The sequence below is a fragment of the Hylaeus anthracinus genome, unplaced genomic scaffold (genome assembly GCF_026225885.1).
Source record: "Hylaeus anthracinus isolate JK02 unplaced genomic scaffold, UHH_iyHylAnth1.0_haploid 12002, whole genome shotgun sequence".
NCBI classification, from domain to species: domain Eukaryota; kingdom Metazoa; phylum Arthropoda; class Insecta; order Hymenoptera; family Colletidae; genus Hylaeus; species Hylaeus anthracinus.
The window spans coordinates 2,728,027-2,747,291 of record NW_026534349.1 but is presented as its reverse complement, the minus strand read 5'-3'; the positions used below and the strand labels follow the sequence as shown (position 1 = coordinate 2,747,291).

Below are 19,265 nucleotides of genomic sequence, written 5' to 3'. Positions count from 1 at the left end.
CCCCCCCGAACCACCCCTTTCATGGACTCCTTCGGCTTCCAACATTTTTGGGACACCCTGTATAGATACTAGGTTTCAAATGGATTTAGGAGAAAGTCGAAGTATCGGTAGACGATAGAGATTTTTCTTTCCCGTTTCCGAATAATAAATTAGTTACGAAAAGAAGGGACCCCTACGCAAGCTTCGGATACATCCGTCCCTGGACGCATACGTTAATTCAGTGTTCGGTGTTAATAAATGCGTTTAATGTTAGTCTTATTAATTAGCGACAGCCTGTGTTTCTAGAAATAGTACATGTTAACAATTCAATTACGATGTGTAAACATTCAGAACGTTTCAATCACCCCCTTATGAAACATCGTTTCAGGTATTGCATAATTCGTAAGCTTTCGCTTACTCATAGCCACTATTCAGGAATAAACTCGGCTGCACGAGATGACATTCCTTCTTCTTCTTCTTCTTTTTTTTTTTTGTTTTTGTTTTTGTTTTATCTCCTGTCTCGCACGGACTTTCTATTCTATTCTTCGTTTTTCATCATCAACGATTCTTTCCCAAAATTCCGTCGCTCCTTTTATTCGAGATTTTATTCGTAACAAATCTATTTCCATTTATATGTCCGTTCGTTATTATTTCGATTTGTTGATAAAAGTCGGTTCAGCCAGCATTAAGAAGTTCCCGACAAAATCTATTTATAGATTTTTTGGATTCGATTACCGCATAGAACACGCGAGATCTTCCTGAAGTGTATTCGACCTAAATTCTGCATGTCCAAGGAAGAAAGTATAAAAACGTTACGTTGACGAAAAGGTTACGAAGATTACGATAATTTCTACGGAATTATCGGTCTTTCCCGATCGATATGCGGCGAATATTCTAGAATCTAGAATATTCTCCGTTCTCGATACGAATTAAAATTGAATAGTCGAATCGCAACGTACATTGTAAATCATGTACGTCTTGTGTAAATGTGTGCTCACGCACGTTTCTAACCGCCATTACTCGCGATAGAATATAGCTAGCCATCGGGTGCTAACCTGTTGTCATCCATTGTAGATAACCTGAACGTAGCTGGGTAGAAATTTCTTTATGGATTTCAACGTAGCTACAATGTCTTCCGCAGCCATGTTGTACGTCACGTACGAAATCAATTCTTCCCCCAAAATGGCTCGTTACTCGTTAATATTCGCTCGATTTACGTTTTCTTCTTCTCGATACGCAAGATTTCAGCGGAAAAATAAAACGCGAACGAACTCGCTTACGACATCGAGGTTATTGACTCGGGTTTGTTTGGTTATAGATATCTAGACGGAATATAGGTCGGGTTTTTTTTATTTATCTTATTATTAATTCATCGATATTGAAAAGATGATACGTATAATTTATTGCTCGTAGAGTAAACGAGATCCAATGATGCCGTACGTATTCTCTTCGTCGATGGTAAAGACTTGCTTCGTAAAAAATTACAATTACGTTAATCGATTCGATCGGAAATAGCAGGTATCTATTTATTGGTTGTAGTTCCAGTATAAGAACAATTAAAGATAGATCCAGAAAAAAAAGTAAAAAGAAATATATACATATATAAAGCGTTACTCGAAAAGAACGAATAAAATTACAGTAATTATCTGTAAGCTCGTTAAATGTATTATCTGTTAATGAAAGCATGTCTGGTCAGTTTCTTTATGGTTCTTGGAAAGCCATTAACGGTGTGTTAACCAATTGTGTAAGAGTTCGCTAAAAAAAATCGTAAATAAGGTTAACAATGCTTGTGAATCATTTGCACGTTTAACTTTCTACGATATCGCTAGTGAGATTAGATGAACGAATAAGTTTCAACTTTGTGTTCTCGCAATCAACTGTTTGCGTTAGTTGAAAAGGAGACGTTTGGAAAGAAAAGACCGTACTAAAAATACTTTACCGTAGAACGTACGAAATGTAAATCATGAAAGTATTAAAAATATGCTGCAAGTGGTTTTTGTTTATTTAAGATTGGATCGAGTTCGTCGAAAGTTCGCGTGGGGAACTCGAGACGCATGTTAGACATAAATAAACATCGTGTTTTGTAAAATCTAATTTGGAGCCATTATCGGCAATATTTTTGTTGTTGCAAGCAAAAGGTTATATGTATAATTTTAATTTTAATTTAATGGACATAATTGTTATCGTTTATAAACTGTTGATTGTTTTTCTATATATTCGTTCAAATATCGCGGTAGTTTGTTATTCCATCATTGTCGCAAATAACTTTTTTATTACAGAAATGTAATAGAAGAATAGAATTTAATTTTTCCCAACACAATTTTTCATTAAACAATCAACAAGATCGTTATAACACACTTCACGCTTACTATATCGATAAAAATGCTAGCGATTGGTTTTCCCTCCAAAACATCTAGCGTCTCGAGTTCCCAAACAAAGGAGCCTACTGATATTGATTTTCTCTTACGTGGCATGGTGGTAACAAAGAATTATATGTGATATCCTTGTTGCAACGTAAAAAAAAAAACATTTATACTATTACCATAAAACTATCGCGACTAGGACATATTTACTTTTGCAATAAAATATATAAACGTTTATATTTCATTTTTGTCCAAATATTATAATACATATGTCGTTGCAAACGATAAACAACAAAAAATTTTTTTTATGGACATCCAACATCCTATAGCATCCAAAAGCTATAGAATATAAATAAATCAAATAATTCCAAATAATAATTTATAAGGAATTGTTTATTCTTATTTTATCTTTATCTATACTGTACTTTTAAACTTACGTATATTTACAATACTTTACATAAAATGTTTTATCGAACAGGTGTCCATTTCTTCATCGCACTGCTGGAGATACAGAAAGACGTTACCATCTACGTTATTACAAAACTTGCATGTGCGTCCATGATACGGACACACGTGGATTTTGCGTTAAGAATGGACCTCATTGTGCCTTTGCACATGGCAATCATGATCTTCGACCACCTGTCTATGATATCAAAGAGATACAGGCGCTTGAAAACCCTGATTCTGATCCCAACTCATCGTCCAATGGACCAAACATACTCGATAAGGAACGAAACTTAATGAATGAAGATCCAAAGTGGCAGGATACAAATTATGTACTCAGTAATTATAAAACTGAACCTTGCAAACGTCCACCAAGGCTTTGCCGTCAGGGTTATGCTTGTCCACAATATCATAATAGCAAAGATAAACGACGTAGTCCACGTAAATACAAATATCGGTAAGCATCTATCAACGATTCTTTCATATAAAGAATTTTTCTTTGGCTAATAATTTCATTTATTTTAGATCAACACCCTGCCCTAACGTAAAACATGGAGAAGAATGGGGTGAGCCAGGCAATTGCGAACAGGGAGATACTTGTACATATTGTCATACACGTACAGAACAACAGTTCCATCCTGAAATATACAAGTCAACAAAGTGTAATGATGTACAGCAAGCTGGTTACTGTCCGCGCGGAGTCTTCTGTGCTTTTGCACATGTTGACCGTGAGTGTACCCTCATAAATCGTACGTAAAACACTTATTATTACCTTAGTAAGTTGAAAAGATTCTTTTCACGTTTGTTTTGGCTTTCGTTGCAATACTTAATCGCTTGATACGCAATTTATTGGAATAATTTTAAATAATGCAAATTTTAATTCACTAACTTACCGGAGTGCTTCTCATTAATGCTTCTATGCAAAAGCATTTCGGTATTTGTTTGCCTTTGAGAATTCTATCTGATAAACGTAGGCGTAAATTTTGTAAATGATAAATTTAGTATTGAAAATTGCTTCTCAAAATTGATATATTGGGACGTTGGTATGGTGTGCTGATGGAGCAGTGTTGCCAACAGAAGAAATGAGCCTGGCGAGGGACATGGCAGTACCTATAGATTGTGGCACCAATTTGGCAGACATTCTCAGCAATGCGCTTCCACCTGATAAGCGTACTCATGAAAAGGATAAACCACTTAGCGATAGCAGCGTAAGTTTTCAAATTTGTTATTTTGGGGAAGAGAACTTATTTAATTGATACTACCGAATAATTCAAATCATAGAATGGAAGCGGTGAAGTATCAGAATCAGCAAGTACTAGCAGCATTGGTAGCAATAGTTCGCACAGTAAAGCTCCTGGTGCTCAACTTCATAATTCTAATTCCAATACCACTGTAAATACTTCCAATCAACAGAAGTTAACAAGCATACTTTACAATCCCAGTTCTCTTCTTCAAGTCGTAAGTGTTTGTTCTCAATTATGAAATTGATATATACATTCTATAATGATTTGACTGTGACTAATATGAATATTAAATAGGGTGAAATACGAAAACAAATGGTTGCTATAGATAGTGATCCTCTATTAACGAAAGCTGAGAAAGCTCAACAGAAACAAAGTCTATATATCGCTTATAGTTTAAATGGAACCTTGGGTAGTCATTCATTAGCGACTACTGTTTCACCACTTTCAAGTTCGTTTTATCCAAATGACACTGTGGAGTCTGTAGTAGGTAAGTTATACATATATAAATAGAAATAAAGAAGTACGTTCTTGTGCTTCTTTTTCCTTTATTACATGATATTAATTACGGTTCTTTTGTGTGTGTGTGTGTGTACTTTTAGGAAATGCATTAGACGAGTTACATCTAGATGATCCTTTAAATTTAGTAGAATCAATTCATAGGGATACAAATTCACCAATTAGCAATTCAATATCAGCAGGCCTAGCAAGTTCTGGATTACTGGGAAGCTCTGCTCCAGTTAATATTCCTGGAATGGCTGAACGTTCTGTTCTTTCTAATTTTTCACCTTCTACATCCAGTCCACTTCAGCAATTACATTCGTCTGGTTTTCTTACCGGGTCCAGATTTTCTCATCAAGATTCAATGGAATCGGTAAATGTGATGATTCTTATTAATTTACTGTTTAAAAATGTTCCAACGTTATTTTAACATTTTATTTTTGTTTCTCGAATGATTTCAGACAATGCCATTTATGAATCAAGTATCAGATCCATTTAGCAATCATATTTCACAACTTAGCAGTTCAGCTTCTAAACTTAGTGGATTTAATAGTAGCTTATTTGATTTTACGAATCAAGGAATGTCTCCATCTCGTACACAACCTCTCCCAGCATCTCCATTGCTAAATACATTTTCCATTAGTCCGAGTAATACAGGATCTTTATCTGAGGTTAGATACTCCTCTAGTTTTTAATCGAACAACATTATACGCGAATCAAATCACAAATAAAATTAATCCGTGTGCAATAACTTGACTATAGGTACAGAGGCTCAGAGAAGAGTTGACATCGAGCCGCGCTCAATTAGCAACATGGGATGAACGAATTAATCAAGCTAGAGCAGCTTGCGCGGCATGGCAATTAGAAACCGAAGAAGCTACGAGCAGAGCAAGGATTGCTGAACAGCAAAGAGATGAGGTACATATTTTGTTCAATTATTGTATCAGGAGTTTAAAGTGAAATATTATCGTGTTACGAATTGTAAATATTTAATCATTCTTCCATGAATTATATTCGTAAACATTAGGAATATAAATTATTGACAGGCCTTATTGAAAGTGAAAGCGTTGACGGCTGAAAACGAAACATCCAGTGGTGGCCCATACCTTCATACTCTAAGAAGAACAAACGAACTCAGATCGTTATCGATAGCTGCGTTAAAATCAATTCAATCGCAGCTCCGTTCGGATCTTGAAGAAGTGGAAAAGGTAAAACAAAGTTGTCACGCCGGTTTGAACAGCTGGTATGACGGGCGATTCTCAAATAATGATTAACTTATCGAAGAGGATGCGAAAGAATTAATTTCCACAACTACTACTACTACTACCACTACCTCATCTTCATCACACTATTATTCTCTTCTATCGATTAATCAAAAGTTTTTCACGTTACTCTGAAACGTTTCAATTGGCAATCAAGAATCTTTCTGATAAACGTGTAATTAATCTTTGCGACTACTTCGATTAATGGATACACTATAGGTAGCTCAGTCGTTGCCGTTACAGGTGCTGTACAGAGAAACGGCAACAAAGTGCATGGTTTGTGAAGAACAAAATCGCACTGTTACCCTCTCACCCTGTAACCACTACGTGGTCTGCTCGACGTGCGCTCCAAATCAACGAGAGTGCCCGTACTGCCAGACTCCGGTTGTCTCCACGAGTTAGGTCTGAATATTTTGTTAGAACTCCCGTTGTTATATCTGCGCTCTTTCTCAGTAACAAGGACAAATATTATCTCAGAACTCTATTGTGTGTAGTACTAGAACTTGATATGAAATCAGTACTTTGAATGCGATGGTATATATTAAATAAACAATTTAAAGAATTTGTACCGTGGTACGCGTACAAATGCGGTCGCAATAGAAGAAATGAAAGAAATTACTCAAATATATAATCTGATTATCGCCAAAGTGAATATGGATGTGATAAGACTTCGTGTATGTGCGTAGTCTCTATTTGTCATACTTTTTTGTGTCAACAGTCACATGCTGCTATATAGCTGTTTATAAAGATTCCAATGTCACATCCTTTATATTAAGAATTCATATTATCGATCTTGGAATGGAAAAATACTTTGTTTAGTATATACATAATTCAAATTACATTTACAGTAGCCTGGGTGCTAGCTGAAATAGTTAGCATTTATAATACGTACGTGTACAAGTTGCACACATGTGGCGTAAACAAAAAATGAAAACAATGTAATCATAATAATGATGGACAAAGTTTTGGGACCTCTAAAGTATATATTTGTTTAAAAAAAAATTGTAATACCATAATTAAACGCAACAAAAGTAACACGTCCCACACATATAATATTTATGGGATGATTTTCCTCAATTGCAGAGCTGTTAAACGTATGTCACGTAACATGATATTTCTATTGTATTTAAAACTATATTTAAATAGGATTTTTCAATTGACCCGTACTGACGGTAATGATACAAGTATTAACAAATTTTATATCTTTGGTTGAGACGGTAGTATTGATGAAAGATAGTACTATTATATAAGGGACGTATAATTTCTAGATTTTTATATATAATCAAATTGCTCATATTTATAGCAAAAAACAAATTGGAATTCGTAAAGGTGTATGAAATAATGATACATCTAACAATTTCATTATCGAACGAAGGTATGTGTATTATTTCAAGCTTCTGATACTCTTATTATTCTCTTTATTTTTTCCTTAGATCTATACATATATATATATATTTTTTGCACCTTTTGTAATTTCTATAAAATATACTCAAATTATAATTCACACAAAAAAAAAAACATTTTATACTTTGGATACATCGAAGAATATAATAGTAGTTAAAATTTTTTATATAAATATGCTTTCCTTTCTCTTCATAGTTGTTAACATTGATTATAATATATAGTCTTATACAATACATTTCATGCTTTTTCTGTACGTGTAGTACGTTACGTTTTAAAGGTTAAGTACGCTTAATATATGTAATTACATTATATATACTTACTATTGGAATTAAGCACTGAATTTAAAAATAGTGTGTGATAGCAATGAAGAAATGTAATTTACGAAAGAGTACATAACTAAATTAATTGAACTCTATGTTTGTGTTGTAACTTTTTACATTTTAGGTATAAGAATATTACGAATATGTAGGATTTTCCAATTTAATCAAAAGATATAATGGTATTTGTGATACCAGCTGTACAATGTGACATACGTATTACAGCTCGATGTGACATGCAACCACAACAATGCATGCCAATTAGCTTTTTTCAATGAAACGCAAATCAATTGCGTTTGTATACCGGCTCTATGAATATTTTTATGTTGATTATGTAGCTGGTAATTGCTATTATTAAAACAACTATACATTCATGATGAGAAAGGTAAAATATTGCCTAATAAATGGCTAGAATAGATAGGACAACATTATCAAATTTTTTCCTCATAGATGTAAAATGTTACAATAACCAATTTTAAAGACTATTATTTAATGTTTACAATATAATTAAAATTATTTTAAATGTATAATACCCTGCACAAATTAGACTTTGAAGAACAAGCATGCATTTTTTATTGCTAGATCTAATTTTTTTTTTTTTTTTTTCGTACAAATTATGAATCTTGTTAATGCATAACGGTATTTCAAACAAACGCGAAAGACACATTATACAAATTTAACTAAAACTCGCAAAGGGTATTATAACAAACTTTACTTAATTATTTAATTATTTAACACTCAACAATGAAACTGATTGTTTCTTTTTCTTCAATTACCTTCATAGTTTAGTATCAAAAGTGAGGCCAAAAAAAAGAAATACATAAATGTTTTTATTAGGTCCGTTTTTATTACAGATTATTAATATTAAAGTATAATAGATGTTACTAAAAAAAAAAAAAAAAATACAATTTGTATTATCATGGTATAAACGATGCGCTGTCGAGATATAAAATTTGAAAGAAGATGGATAAGGTAAAATAGAATGAGATGTATTCATTCGTTGGTACTAAGAAAAATCAACAATTTAACGAACAAATTAATCTAAAATAGATATTGTTGCAAATACAAAATATATATTATATTCCATCTCGTGTGTGATGAATAAATAAACAAATATTTTAATTTTTCCTTGAAATCGTGCATACCATGATATAATTTTCAAAGTACTATTTAGAATTTAATCAATTTAGCACTATAATAATGCATTTTTCAATTGCGTCTTTAAATGCATTCTTTATAAGTACAACAATACAGCGGAACAAAAAAAGAGTATTTATCATCGCGTTCTTCGTATATATTTTATCCCAAATACTATTCTTGTATCCTGATTCGTTTTCAATCGTGTCAATGATATTACGGAAGACATATTGTTATTTTCGCATACAGAATCTTAACAATTTTCACTACCTGCTGATGGAAATAGTAGACGATTAAACAATTAAGACGCTAGCTCGTTAATAACGTACTTGTAAAGAATGCTTGTTTCGCCGACTTCTTATTATCATAATGTTACCTCTATAATTATTGTATTTAAATGAAAGCGATACCGAAACTGAGAATGATTTTATTTCATAGTTTGAAGTCAACCAAGCACTTGTTCATGTAATATGTATTACGGTAACATCCAATGAGAAGTTAGGAAAGAACGTTTTTTCTTTTTCTTTTTTTATTTTATGTAACAACGAGGTAAACTTATGATTACAGCGAGTTGTGTGAAAATCTAGGAAAGATATTCTGGAATAATATAATTATGAATATTATAAATAATTACAATATATACTATTTTACTTATAACAATAACACGATTAAAATATTAATTATTAAGAACATAAATTATTATAAAAGCAACAAATTTAATTACAAAATAGGGTAATAGGAGAGTAACAAAATAAATTAATTAGTTAAAATTGTGTACTAAAGAAAACACAGTTGAATATTTATATAGTACTGCCCCAGTTGTTGGTTTCGGTAATTGTTTTCAATTTAAACTAATTTTCATTTTCTGGCGCATATAATAACATATAAATTTAGATGTTAAGACATCGTTCAACCATTGATTTACGAAGATTAATTTTTTCTATTTCAGTTGAGTTCTAAGTTTACATAGCGGAAATAGTATGTACAAATACTATAATACACCGTTTAGTACACTGAATATTCTATATATGAAAAAATATATTTATAAATTGCTAAAATACATTTATATGTTTAACGCTAAGGCCAGTTGGATTTCTTTGAATATTGCACAAAGAAAACCAACAATAGGGCAGATTAAATTGAACAATATATTTTTGACAAGTTACAATAATACAAATACAAAACGTTACGTGGTCTGTTTTGTGCGAATGATTCTTCTCCTGTGTTGAACATAACTAGAGCCAGGAGAACCATATTAAGAACGTTTGTTTATGCACTAGTTGAACGTTACAGAAATTGCCTGTGATTTCATTTTTTTTTTTCTTTTTTTTTTTCTTTATGAGGATTCGTGATCAAAGAAAAGGGCAGATGGTTCCCTAATGTCGAGGAAGAATTATCTGCACACTCCAGGAGGCAAAACATACACATAATCATTAGATTACTGTACAATAAATAAATTGCATAAAATAGTAATATGTAACATCTAAAAACAAATTTGCTGAACATTTATATTACGATTTATAACTAAAGATACTTGCTATAAACCTGTATTATCTTTAATCACTTGTAGTTTTGATATATGACTAATGCATTTGTTATTTAGATAGTAGCAGTACGAATTTCGATAAACGAGTACTCTGAACAGAAATTGGGTTTTATTTATCGTAGAATGTGTTCTTGTTTGCAACAATGACTGCTCAATATTCTGAAATATAACGAATTACTTTCGTTCTATTTTTTTCTTTTCTTTTCTCGCTACTACTCTCATTTCTTTTTAGTCTCGTATTTTTAATCCGTTCTACTCGTGTCTGTTCTTTTATTTTGCAAACGTGGACACATTGTTGATAAAAATCCAATTCATAATGTCTCGTATAATTGCAGTTATTATGTAAACGTATGCTCTTTGAAATATTCGTATAATTGTCCGTTATAGTATTGCAAAACTGCTTAGATTGTAAACGCGTATGTATTTTGATTGAGCGTGCTTTAATTGGCGATTCCTTTTAATTACGATACCGATCTCTTATTTTTCGTGATAATACATTTTTGATCAGACTGAAATCAACGTATTTACGTATGCAAATGAAGAACGAGTTCTACGGTACTAATATCTAAGCATTTTTGTATTAAATACGAGGTAGCAAATGGCTGTACAACTGTGATTATGTAATAACAATTTCTCTACTTAGATCTTGTCATTCGGTATGCCGGTGTTTACGAAGATTCGAATATTTTGCATACGAAAAGGAAGGCTGTAAAGTTTCGATTGTGTGATCTCCTCGTTAAAGCATCTTTGACACACGCATCTTGTATGATTAAATTGTCATAGTATCGACGATTAGCTAATTGTCAAACTATGTGAAGCACTTGCGCATCCGAATAGAAAATATAGCAAGCCCATACAACTTTTAAACGATACTAATCAGAATATTTCAAGTGTACAAGAATCGTGAAGATATTTTAATAACGCAAAAGTTACTTTATTCGCATTATTTTGACATGTTTTTTTTTTTTCTTTTTTTTCAATGAATTCTCATTGAAATTGTAAAATCTGTGAACGAAGTTATCGGCGTTTTAATTCGAATGGTATACCGTGCCGCGATACTCACTGGAAAGGCAACGTTTCCTAATTGCTGTTGCATACACGTTTTCTTCTAGAATGTATCAGTCATTTGCATCCTCATATTTTAACATTAATGTCTCTCGTGTCAAAATAATGTCAGTGAATTGAGTCACGAGTTCTTACGATTCTTTTAAAGATAACAACAGTTGGTTACTCATTTCGCCAGAATTAACGATCGGTTTTATTCGACCCCGATCAGGTTCAAAAATGGACGTGAAAGAAACATGCAGAAGTAAATAAAAAAAAAAAAAAAAAGAAAAAGAAAAAGGGCAGCGGTAACATACACAAGGTACAATCTTTAAACAGTGCCATTTTCAACAAATCTGTGAAAGTAATAAAAAAAGAAAAGTTACTTTCTGCGTGAAGTGAATGTGATCTGTTAATGTTTCTAATTTCTATAGATAATTCTGCATTACTCATACGACGGAGGTTGATGCGATTTCATATTATTTATTTACTACTTTGCGTTGATCTTGTAAATGAAGCACCAAACTATTGTGGAGCTCGTCACATTAACAATAATAACTATTGACACGTATATTCCTGAAACAATGTTGCGTTAACTTTTCGAATGTGTAAATTTAATGCTGAGAGCAAATTCAAGATGTACAGCTTCATCTACGTTTCAATGTTATAAAGGTAAAAATAATAAATGAAATATATTGATATACGATTTTTTACATTTATAATAATAAACCAATGAAGCTGTAGTTTTAATTTGCAGTAAATCGACCGACCGATTGTCGAGACTATTATGGCATCGTATTTTAACGAAAAGCCTGGAAAATTTGATTGGAAAAGAATAATTAGTACCGACTCGATTTCCGCCCCTTGGGTATGCAGAATTATGTGGAAACACGCCCGTTAAAATATTTTAATATTTTCGCAATATATTACAACACCGTCTTCCGGAACAATAATATTTGCATAGCCTAAAATGCAGTAGTAAACAATTTTAAATATTGCGAATAGGAGATATTTGTAAATTCTATTATTAAGCTTGTCATGTATAGATATCGTTTTTCTTACAGTGGAAAGAAACAAATCTAGGAACCGTTTAACATAGACACAAATGGTATATTCATATTATACGAAGCATGTGTATTGCGATAATAAATATTTTACTTAAATCGAACTGTTGTACGATCGAGAAAATATTTTCTGAAACATGAATGTTCCAATTTTTTCTTAAAATACAAATACAGAATGGAACTTTTTAATATAAAAAGAATGGGAATATCGCTCGTACAACACTTTTCCAGGGTGACCCACTTTGTTACAAAGATGTACTAAAACGAGATACCATTTAACGTATACTTTGTAAAAGCGCTATTTTATAAAATTTAGTCAGAATTAAATGAGCACATAAACAGAAGTAGGAATTCGATGAAGCTTACAACAAACTTTTTAACTAGACTTATTATAATAGATATTAATGTACTAGGTATTTATAACAAGAGTGAAAATTTATTACTATATAAAATGATATTATATATTGAGAATCCTAATTGTTTTTATTATTTTTTTCTAATTGTCTCTACAATCTCGAAAGACCTCGGTAACAAAGACGTCCGTGGTCACCCTGACAAAAGAATAACAAAAATAATTAAAATAATAATTGCAAGATAATAATACGATAGTGATAACGATATCTTGGATTGTTCTGGCTGTAGTTACTTCTGTATGTCCATTTTATAATTTTGAGTCTTCTGAATTCATATCAGTGTTAGTTTTTTTTTAATTATGAATTCAAACCGTATACGTATCTCGATTGTATATTTGGATTAATGTATGCCGAAACTTACGGAGCTTACGAGAGACAAGCAAGGATCCATGATAAAACAAAACTAATTCAAATTGCATGCTTCTATAAAATGAAATGATTTTTAAATAACTATATTTGATACATATATTTTATGAACGATAAGGAAAAAGTAGATGATAAATGTACAATGATTGATAGATTTATTTATGAAATCTGTTCTAAAGAACGTTAATCTAGACTATTCAGTTCCAAAAAGACACGTGAATAGAAATATTTATGCGATTATAAGTATTACAGAAAAATCTAAGAAATTGGTTTCGTGATAAGTGGACTTTTCAAATGGTGACTAATGCTCGCCTCTGTTGCATGTAAAAAAGAAAATGTAATACTCGATTATTTTAAATTGAAGTCGATCAAAAATGCTGCCAGTACGAAAAAAAAAACCTAACAATGGGAGTTTAAAAGCAACCAGAAACATAATTTTAAAATGACGACTGTATAGTAATATCGTATACAGAGCAACTTGTACAACATAGAATTTTAATATAGCGTTTCGTGTTATAATTCAATTTTTATAAAATTTAATAGATTTCCCCATTCGACTTTGAAGACGAGACATTCCTTTCAAGACAATTCGCTATTCGTTTTATATGTTCTATAATTTGGAAATAAATGAACTGTAAGCGTTAACTATTAATCAGTCGATAAATTACAATTGCTTTACGCTTGATCTCCATGTTCATGAAACAATAATTATTAGTACAATTATCCAAGGTAATTTAAAAACCATCCTACTATTTTTTATTTAATGATTGGGTAGCTAATGATAAAATGTTCTTTATAATCGAGTCGAATGGCGAACCTTATATTGTATAGTTAACAATGTTTGGTATTCAATTACAAAAGAAATGTTTAGTGTTATAAACCGTATATGTAATTTAGGACGTCAGGCAGTATCTTATAGATACCGAAGAACGAAATGTTTTGTAATTTACTAATAACTTTATTATATATTAAAATTGCATTTATGTGTTTAGCGCTTAATGTAAAATGCAAAATTACCAGATCGGTTGTTCATCTCCTCTTATATTTTATTCTGTTAATAAGACCAACGAAACCAGAAACATATGTATATAAATCTTTTTATACGATTCTACTTTGTTCCACTTACACTAATATTATAAAATCAGTTTTAGCATCTAATTTTAACATTTTATGTTCACCGACAAATACACATTTTATTTGTCTTTGAAAATATTTTGTGGTAGAACAGTGGTCTAATTAAACAGATCTGGTCTTTGAAAAAAATACACTTCTTGCATTTGTAATAAAAAATAATTTCCTGCAATGTCGCGATCTAGTATTCACATTTCAATTGAGGATTATTTAACAAAGTACAAAAGTAATATGGGCTTGCGTTTTAATATTCGTGTCCTGCCAAAGTGGCGCAATTATTTGCAAACCGGTAGCAGTGTTTGCACAACGTTCAAACAAATTTTCATATCTGGTCGCATACCGAAAAGAAGATAGTAATGAAACATAAAAAAAAAAGAATGCAGTAAGAACTTTTCGTTATTATGAACAATTGTAGTAAATTCTAATGAATGTCAGTACAAATTGAATATTAAAGAAGAAGAAAAAAAGCATCATTTGTGTGCAACTTAAAAAAAAAAAAAGAAATATTAACGACTCGTATTTTTGGCAATACAATTTTAAATAACAATTAAATTAGCGTAGTAGTAGTTAGAACGTTAGTAAAACAAATTTTGTTTTAAGATTTTCTCGATGACTGAAAGTTTATACGTACATATGTATGTGAATATATGTATATGAATAATAACGATGACGATGATGATGACGATACGATAATAATTATCTCATGGCGTAATTTGTAGAACGAATGTTCATTATTGCTTCTTATGCTATTATTAGGTAGTGGATTATAAAAATGAATATTGTAAATCAATAAAATTGATCATTTGAAAAATAAATTATATTGATAACTTGTGTATCATGAGTTAATTAAGTAACTTTTATTTAAATAAAATACATTCAAAATATCACCGCGTACATGTACCGCGTACGTCAAATTAATAGCAATAAGATATTTCGATTATTACATAAACAACGAAATACAAGGAAGCAATACGGAATATAATTAAATTTTCAAGTAGCTACCACATATCGCTTTTTAATAGTATTTTTCAGCTTTATCGTTAGAAAATTTTAGTTCAATTTCTTGCTTGAATAAGCTAACCTCACTTTTCAACAAAACATTATTCCATTGTGGTTTAAAGAAATTGGCATGTGATTACATATATAATATTACGTCTGTAAGTACTGTCTCAAAACTTTCCGATTGGACTAGGTATAACTTATTTATTTCTTTGTTAATCTACATATATAAAAACAAAGGATCTGCGACAATTACTTATATCTAATCCATCATTTACATATATCGAAATATTAATTGATCTCTAAAGTACAATGTTTTTTTTTATGTAATACTTTAATAATATCGATATATTACAAGCATTATTACTGTTAATCTTTTTGGATCATAGACGCTTAATTAATCGATCGCATGCGACAAACGCCTATGGGCGTTCAACATAGCTTCCACACACAGCGAATGTCTTTACCAAAATTGTCCGCGATCAAAGGATTAATTAATATTTACTATGACCTTGTTACTTGCTATATAGATATAGTTTTATACCGTGAAGGAATGTTCCGCGTTCTTTCAATATTAACAAAAGTAACAATATTTGTTCGAATCGAGCTTTATTATTTATGTACTGGTAAATGCAAGCAAACTACGTATCAAACAACATAATCTAAATTAAATCTAAATTATCAATGTTTGCTTTATAATATAATTTTACTTTTCAGCATTGTTCATTTGCGTAACATTTATATATATATAGATAGATAGATATGTACATAAAGCGATAAGGCATCTTTGTTTCTATTGAAATTGTAAGAAAAAATATGAATCGCGCTTCCAAGAATTATCGTCGAGTAAATTTACTGAATAAGGTGCGTCACCTTATTTTAATAATTGTAAACTTGTCAATTCTGCAACAAATACGTTTATTCGTCAAAAGCTGACTAATCGGAAAGCATGTTACGAAATAACAACCAATCCTATGATGTGTATCTGATCACAGTGCTGTCGCCTATCTTCCACAGGACCAAACTGCGTTTCTGTAAAAACACTAACCGACATCAGTTGCCATCGTTAAACCACACGTCGAACAGAGCAGATTGCCGTAGAGAGCGATTCTATTCTAAAGCTATCGAGCATCAGGTACGTTTACGTGTTATTTCGTAATCGAATAAATGTGAAACATCCTAATTTTCGCGTTCGCTTATATCGATTATAAATAACACGTTCGAAGAAAGTTACAATGGCTTTCATGGTTACAAGATTCTTATGCACATCGACTTTACATGCACGCCGTCCACCATTTTGTTTATTGTGTCCGCTTTTGGAGGGAAACTGGAACTCATTTTGCGCGAATTCTGTTTACTAGTTTCCCATAATTTCTTACAAATTTCTGTTTCCAAACTGAGAGAGTATATTTTTAAATATATTTTACGATTAATTGAAAAATAGCAGTGTCTTCTTTTTTTTTCTTGAAATGTTTGCTCTGTTTTGTTGATGTTCATCCTAATTGGAAATTTTCGATATTATATTTGTAGTAATCAATCTTTATAGACATGGCACGTACCAAGCAAACTGCTCGCAAGTCAACGGGAGGTAAAGCTCCCAGGAAACAACTTGCCACCAAAGCTGCACGAAAAAGTGCTCCATCAACAGGAGGAGTGAAAAAACCCCATCGTTACAGGTAAAACTATATTAAATTTAGGTTTAGAGAAGTGTATTGACTTTAATGATTTTATTTATTTGGCAGGCCTGGTACCGTAGCCCTCAGAGAAATCAGAAGATACCAGAAATCAACTGAATTGCTGATTAGAAAATTACCGTTTCAACGTTTAGTTCGTGAAATTGCACAGGATTTCAAAACCGACTTGCGTTTCCAAAGTGCCGCAATTGGCGCATTACAAGAAGCTTCCGAAGCTTACCTGGTCGGGTTGTTCGAAGACACAAATTTGTGCGCTATTCACGCCAAACGTGTTACAATAATGCCTAAAGATATTCAATTAGCGAGACGAATTCGTGGTGAACGTGCTTAAATATTTCATATCTTAAAGCCTTTAAATTTTCTTTTTCAAATTCATGTTATTGTCATATTCTTGAACGTTTTCTGAAATGATCGACATCATTACAGTTGAGTTTGTTTCGCGAATCATTACCGTAATTGACACTGCCAAGCCCTTTGGAAGATAAGATGCAGGAGTTAGAGTATATCTATTAATCATATATATATATATATATATTATATATTAGTACGGTCGATTAAATTTATGATTTAACGATGGGAGTATACACAAACAGCACAAAGCGGAGTACGTAGCTCGTATTACATAGTATCATCACTTCGCGTAATTAATACTTCATTATTAGGTAAAGTAACCGAGGTAGAAGCAACGTAATACGTAGATATAATATTTTTGCAGAAAGAACTAGTTGCACTCACCATGTTTATTTTATTATTAACCCACTTTCTTGTTACTATCAAGTTATATGTTAGCGTAGGTCGAATTTACGATATAAAATAAAATAAGCTGCATAAATTGGAAACGTTATTAAATTATGTACCAGGAGTGATGTAGATTTACGTTACTAGTTGTATTAGCATTATAAAATTATCAAGATTAGTATGCATTTATGTTTCATGTTTGTAAATTCATTCAAATTAACTCATTTGTAACCACGCAATTACACCTCATTCTTTATTAATTTCTTAATTTAATAGTTGTAATGTTAAAGATAAGAAAGAATTCGCAAGTTTTTAAATTAATGTAAATTATAGAAATTTCTAATAAACATGTATTATGATAAAAATTGCTCACTGTTCTTTTCGATATTTTTATTCCACACAGTTCATAAAGTTAGCCAATTATTCGATTATGCGTATAAAATTAGAACGCAAACTTGTAATTCATAATTATTCTTCTTTCGTTAGAATCGATTAAGGTAAACTAAGTATCGCAATAGTAACAATACGGACATTTTATTTTTAATTTAACAATCAAAGATTTGTATACAATAAAAGTAACAAAAAATGTCATTTATTAACTGATAAGTTATATAACAAAAATAATTATGCATACTGAAAATAAAACAATTTTTCAACTGCCCGTTTAATCATTTGTTTAGGTATCGTCATCGCTATTTATTCATATTGGATAGATCGCATCAATTATAAGTATTACGCCCACAACGGAAATTTATTCAGTCGTGGGTTTTAAGTATTAAGTAGAAATTACAAGTTCAAGCACAGTTCTAGGTCCATTCTACCAACATTCGATACAGTATGTACAATATGCAACCGATCGATGAATGTTATCAATATAAAACGCTACTTTATATCGTAAATACCAATTTTTACATCACCGATAATGACTTGTAACAGTGTGCGTTCATGTTTACAGAACTTTCCTCTCGAATTGCATTTCAATTCCGATCAAAATTAATTACCGGCATTTATTGTAAATTGTAGAATTATCTACAATTACTATTACTATTGAGTCGCTTCGTAAAAATTCGACTAACAAAAGCTCGGAAATTCGATAAATTTTACTGATCAAACATCGATACAATATCGTTTACGTTTAGGTATACGCAATGGCGTCTACTTTTTCCAGGCGGAAAACGTACGAGAGTGTTTAGTCCTTGAAATAATAGTTTGGCATCGATTCGTGGCAGAGTGTTGTCGACGAATGTTGATACAATTGCAATCCCGTTAGCTACGAAAAACCAGAATGACGTGTTTCGCTTTTTTACGCGAAGGTTCGCATATATATCGCGTATTCTTTTCTGGAAGTTTCCACGATGAAACCGATTTCATTGTACACTGAATTTTACGAACAAAGTCACGGATGTCCGTGCATAGGGGTATATTATATTTAGACGTAAATTCGAGCGTCGAGTATGGCAGGAATTCCTATCGATACCCACGAGCTCTGAAACCGAAACGTCGGTTAAATTGAACGGTTATCGATCGAGGCATTTTCGACGACAATGGGACGGCAATTATTGCAAGTAAAACGAGGTTGCTGAGAGTAGTATCATGTATATTACAATTGACAGGGTTCTTCT

General features: G+C 31.6%; 2 protein-coding genes across 9 annotated transcripts in view; both read left to right on the top strand.

Moving 5' to 3' along the window:
* The window catches only part of LOC128891907 (RING finger protein unkempt), a 16,775-nt gene extending 1,730 nt beyond the window's left edge, over positions 1-15,045 (top strand). The window contains exons 2-11 of one of the 8 annotated variants that reach the window (XM_054151863.1): positions 2,821-3,243; positions 3,312-3,514; positions 3,867-3,994; positions 4,068-4,244; positions 4,325-4,517; positions 4,630-4,901; positions 4,990-5,199; positions 5,291-5,446; positions 5,575-5,736; positions 6,034-15,045. In XM_054151863.1, coding sequence (XP_054007838.1) covers positions 2,821-3,243; positions 3,312-3,514; positions 3,867-3,994; positions 4,068-4,244; positions 4,325-4,517; positions 4,630-4,901; positions 4,990-5,199; positions 5,291-5,446; positions 5,575-5,736; positions 6,034-6,192 — 2,083 coding nt within the window. In that variant the 3' untranslated portion in view covers positions 6,193-15,045. Of the gene's footprint in view, positions 1-2,820; positions 3,244-3,311; positions 3,536-3,851; positions 3,995-4,067; positions 4,245-4,324; positions 4,518-4,629; positions 4,902-4,989; positions 5,200-5,290; positions 5,447-5,574; positions 5,737-6,033 lie in introns of all 8 variants that reach the window. The other 7 variants (XM_054151862.1, XM_054151861.1, XM_054151860.1 and 4 more) reach the window with 7 other exon arrangements.
* Positions 15,046-15,225: 180 nt separating this feature from the next.
* On the top strand, positions 15,226-18,008 carry LOC128891910 (histone H3.3A). The gene is made up of 4 exons (XM_054151868.1): positions 15,226-15,369; positions 16,229-16,346; positions 16,758-16,887; positions 16,954-18,008. The coding sequence occupies exons 3-4, from the start codon at positions 16,760-16,762 to the stop codon at positions 17,234-17,236; spliced, it is 411 nt and encodes a 136-aa protein (XP_054007843.1). The 5' UTR covers positions 15,226-15,369; positions 16,229-16,346; positions 16,758-16,759; the 3' UTR covers positions 17,237-18,008.
* The last annotated feature ends 1,257 nt before the right edge of the window (positions 18,009-19,265 follow it).

Coding starts and splice junctions, on each gene's coding strand:
- LOC128891910 (XM_054151868.1), top strand. CDS start 16,760: ATGGCACGTACCAAGCAAACTGCTCGCAAGTCAACGGGAGGTAAAGCT. Junction 16,888..16,953: donor AAAAAACCCCATCGTTACAG/GTAAAACTATAT, acceptor TTTATTTGGCAG/GCCTGGTACCGTAGCCCTCA.